The sequence below is a fragment of the Coenobita brevimanus genome, chromosome 54 (genome assembly GCF_032717465.1).
Source record: "Coenobita brevimanus isolate Jiangsu-jjx chromosome 54, ASM3271746v2, whole genome shotgun sequence".
Classification (NCBI taxonomy): Eukaryota; Metazoa; Arthropoda; class Malacostraca; order Decapoda; family Coenobitidae; genus Coenobita; species Coenobita brevimanus.
Window position 1 is genome coordinate 1,423,181 of NC_137007.1, and position 3,888 is coordinate 1,427,068.

The following is a 3,888-nucleotide window of genomic DNA, read 5'->3' on the forward strand; positions in this document are numbered from 1 at the left end:
GTGTTATCATATACTGTGACTGATCCAGCAGTGTTACCATAAAAATGACTGAACAGTGAAGCAGTGAAACCATCAAAATAAAAGTATTACCATAGACTGTGATTGATCCTGCAGTGTTACCATAAAAATTGTTGATTTGTGAAGCAGTGATACCATATAAACACACTGATAAAAAAGTGTTACTATATACTGTGATTGATGGAGCAGTGTTACCATAAAAGTGATTGAACAGTGAAGCAGTATTGCCATATAAACACACTAGTAAAGCAGTGTGACATATATACTGTGAACGGTGCAGCAGTGTTACCATATCCTTTGACTGGTGAAAGTGTTACCCAATAAACTGATGCCTAGACAAGTGTTACCATACAAACACTAAAGAATCAGTGTTACAACATAAATTCTGGAAGTTGGACAAGTGTTGCCATATAGACTTTGAAGCTGACCGTGTACGTGCGTCGCCATGGCCATCAATGTGGTGATTCCGCTACTTATCCCCCTTGAGGAAGATCTGCACAATGGTAAGGACTAAAATTGTTTACTTAATACCTTCCTTGAATCTGTTATTGTTCTTACTCTGTCTCCTTGAAGATGTTATTGATCTTCTTGCGTGTTCTTGCATCTGTTATTGTTCTTATTGTCTGTCTTGAATCTGTTATTGTTCTTATTATGTCTCCTTGAAGATGTTATTGTTCTTCTTATGCGTGTTCTTGAATCTGTTATTGTTCTTATTGCGTCTCCTTGCATCTGTTATTGTTCTTATTGTCTTTCTTGAATCTGTTATTGTTCTTATTGCGTCTCCTTGCATCTGTTATTGTTCTTATGCGTGTTCTTGCATCTGTTATTGTTCTTATTGTCTGCCTTGAATCTGTTATTGTTCTTCTTATGTTTTCTTGAAACTGTTATTGTTCTTATTGTCTTTCTTGAATCTGTTATTGTTCTTATTGCATCTTCATAACTCAGTTCTTGTCCTTACTGTCTTCTTGATTTGTTATTTTCTTCCTTTTGTTTGAACTTAAAATGTCCGCTATTGTTATGTCTCCTTTTGTGATCTTTTATTATCTTTATTTATGCAAGGAAGAAGGAATCAAAGGCCAGAGGGCCAAAAAATTGTTCCTTCCATGAAAATATAAAAACAAAATAAAAGAGAGCCCTATTTATGCCCTATTTCTCCCCTATTATTCCTTCTATGATGGTTTATGCATCTATTATGGCCCTATTTTATTCTTACTATTATTATCCCAGCCATTATGTTCCCTATTATCTCTCCCAATTAGGCTGTTCTCTATAATTATGCCCACTGTTTTTCTTCCTATTATGTGCACTATTTTCTTCTATTTTTCTTCTCTATCATGCTTTTCTAATTCTCCCTATTTTTCTTCCAATTATGGCCTTATTATGCTCCTTATTTTAATGTTCCCTACTACATCTTACAAGAAATCGCTACATTTGTCTTCTCTGCTAAAAGAAATCTTGCATGATCCTTGCCGTGTACAGCGAATTGTTTATAAATTGCTAATCTCTTGTTCTGTAATTGCTATATAAAATTATGTTATTCCTGAACTACCAATAAGAGGTTTAGTGCAAGTTAATCCACATCCACCCCCACACCCTCACCAGCACACTAAAACACCCACACCCACACCCTCACCAGCACACTAAAACACCCACACCCACATCCACACCCACACCCCTCAAACAAACCTACACATATACGCCCAAAATCAAACCCTCACCCACAACCGCACTTGCCCACACCCACACCCCCACCCACATCCACACCTAACCCCACACCCACACTCATATCCACACCCAGACCCCTCAAACAAACCTACACTCATATATAAGCCCGAAACCACACCCTCACCCACATCCACACCCACACCCATACCTAAACCCACACCCTCACCTTCACCCTCACTGCAAGCACCAAGAATAAGTAAACACACACACATACACACACACACACACACACACACACACACACACACACACACACACACACACACACACACACACACACACACACACACACACAAACACACACACACACACACACACACACACACACGTACGTCAGAGGGCTGGAAGAGGAAAATTTTCACAGGTAATTTCGTTCTGGTCACTGAAGAAATCCTGCCTAAACTACCATCAAATATTATTACCTTAATCACCTGCTTCTAATTAGTCCCGTGATTCTTTCTGGTCTACAAAGGTGATTCTTGTGTTTGTAATTATTTTTTTTCCTGTGATTCTTTCCGTGGTACAAAGGTGGTGTCTGTGAATGTTTTTAGAGATGGGGGTGCGCGTGAGTTTTTTTTTCCGATGGTGGTGCTTGTGTACTGAGAAAAAGGTCGTGTGTGTGTGTGTGTGTGTGTGTGTGTGTGTGTGTGTGTGTGTGTGTGTGTGTGTGTTTGTGTGCTGGAGATGTGGATAATTAAGGTGACGAGGAATGAAGAATGTTTATGAAGGTATACATTAAAGAGAGAGAGAAAGAGAGAGATGGTGTGTAAGAAAATTAAAGAAAGAGTTCAAGACAACCATGGTCCACTTATACTGAGAAGGCGTAATAAGAAGAGGAATATAAGTGTGGGTTTAGTTGGGCCAAGATAGTGTTAAGAATATATTAAGTAGATGAGGAAGTCTTGGAAGGAGTGTAGGATATTGCTTAGTCTCTCTCTCTCTCTCTCTCTCTCTCTCCCTCAATTACACAGCTAATTTAATTATTTTACGAGTCTTTTCTCTCTGTCGTGTAATTATGGCATTTCATCAGGGCAGGAACTGAGGTTGTGTGTGTGTGTGTGTGTGTGTGTGTGTGTGTGTGTGTGTGTGTGTGTGTGTGTGTGTGTGTGTGTGTGTCTGTAAACAATCTACATACTCGTACACACACACACACACACACACACACATATATATTCCCCTAGCCCTTGTCTTCTCAGCAACCATAAATATTTTAACACACCCTGTCCCCTTCTCTCTCTCTCTCTCTCTTATTCAAACGGCAACTCTTCTCCCTTCCTCTCCGCCAAATCCTTTATATTTTGGCGAATTTTGCTCTCCCTTGTTACTTTTATTTTCCAGTCCCTTTTCGTCTCTATTATATTTCCCTTACTTGGGTTACCACCGCCCTCCCTCCCTCTCTCTCGCTTTCTTTATATTCGGTTACCTCTCTCTCTCTCTTCCTTTATATATTTATCTATCGCTATCCATCTTTTCATCTATCTACCTATCTATCTACCCATCCCTCTATCTATCTACAAATCTGCATCTCCTTGTCTTTCCATCTGTTTTTCCACCTAGCTAATTACCTGTTTATTTATCCATCCATCCATCTATCTATCTATCTACCTCTCTCTCTCTCTCTCTCTTTCTCTCTCTCTCTCTCTCTCTCTCTCTCCTTGTCTGTCTAGCTATCTATCTATCTTCTCTTTGGCAGAAGGGTATCGCTTTTCTGCCTTAAAATTGCATTATTTCTCCCTCTCCCCTCCACCATCCTTCCCTTCCTTGTTCACTCCTCTTTCATTCCTCCACACTCTCTCTCTCTCTCTCTCTCTCTCACGACCTCCAGAGATAGCCGGGCCAGCGCATATTTTATTCCTTTACTTAAATGAACGTCACTCCCGTTATCAATAAAGGGAAAATAGTCTTTATGTTTGACAAGGCGTAAAGGTCAATTGATATGGAGATCAGACGCAAACAGGGACACTGACACGAGAGAGAGAGAGAGAGAGTTACCGTACCTATCACCACCAAAACATCACAACCATCATCATCTTCCACACAATATCCTTCATTATCTCCATCATCACTATCATCAACACTGTGATGACCAATATATTCTGATTCTGATTCTTTTATTCTGATTCTCCTATTCGGATTGTTATATAG

At 39.7% G+C, this 3,888-nt stretch overlaps 1 protein-coding gene across 1 annotated transcript in view; it reads left to right on the forward strand.

Annotated features, from left to right (window-relative positions):
* The first annotated feature begins 463 nt into the window (after positions 1–463).
* The window catches only part of LOC145400982 (putative neural-cadherin 2), a 136,566-nt gene continuing 133,141 nt past the window's right edge, over positions 464–3,888 (forward strand). The window contains exon 1 of the mRNA XM_080273342.1: positions 464–521. Coding sequence (XP_080129468.1) covers positions 464–521 — 58 coding nt within the window. The remainder of the gene's footprint in view (positions 522–3,888) is intronic.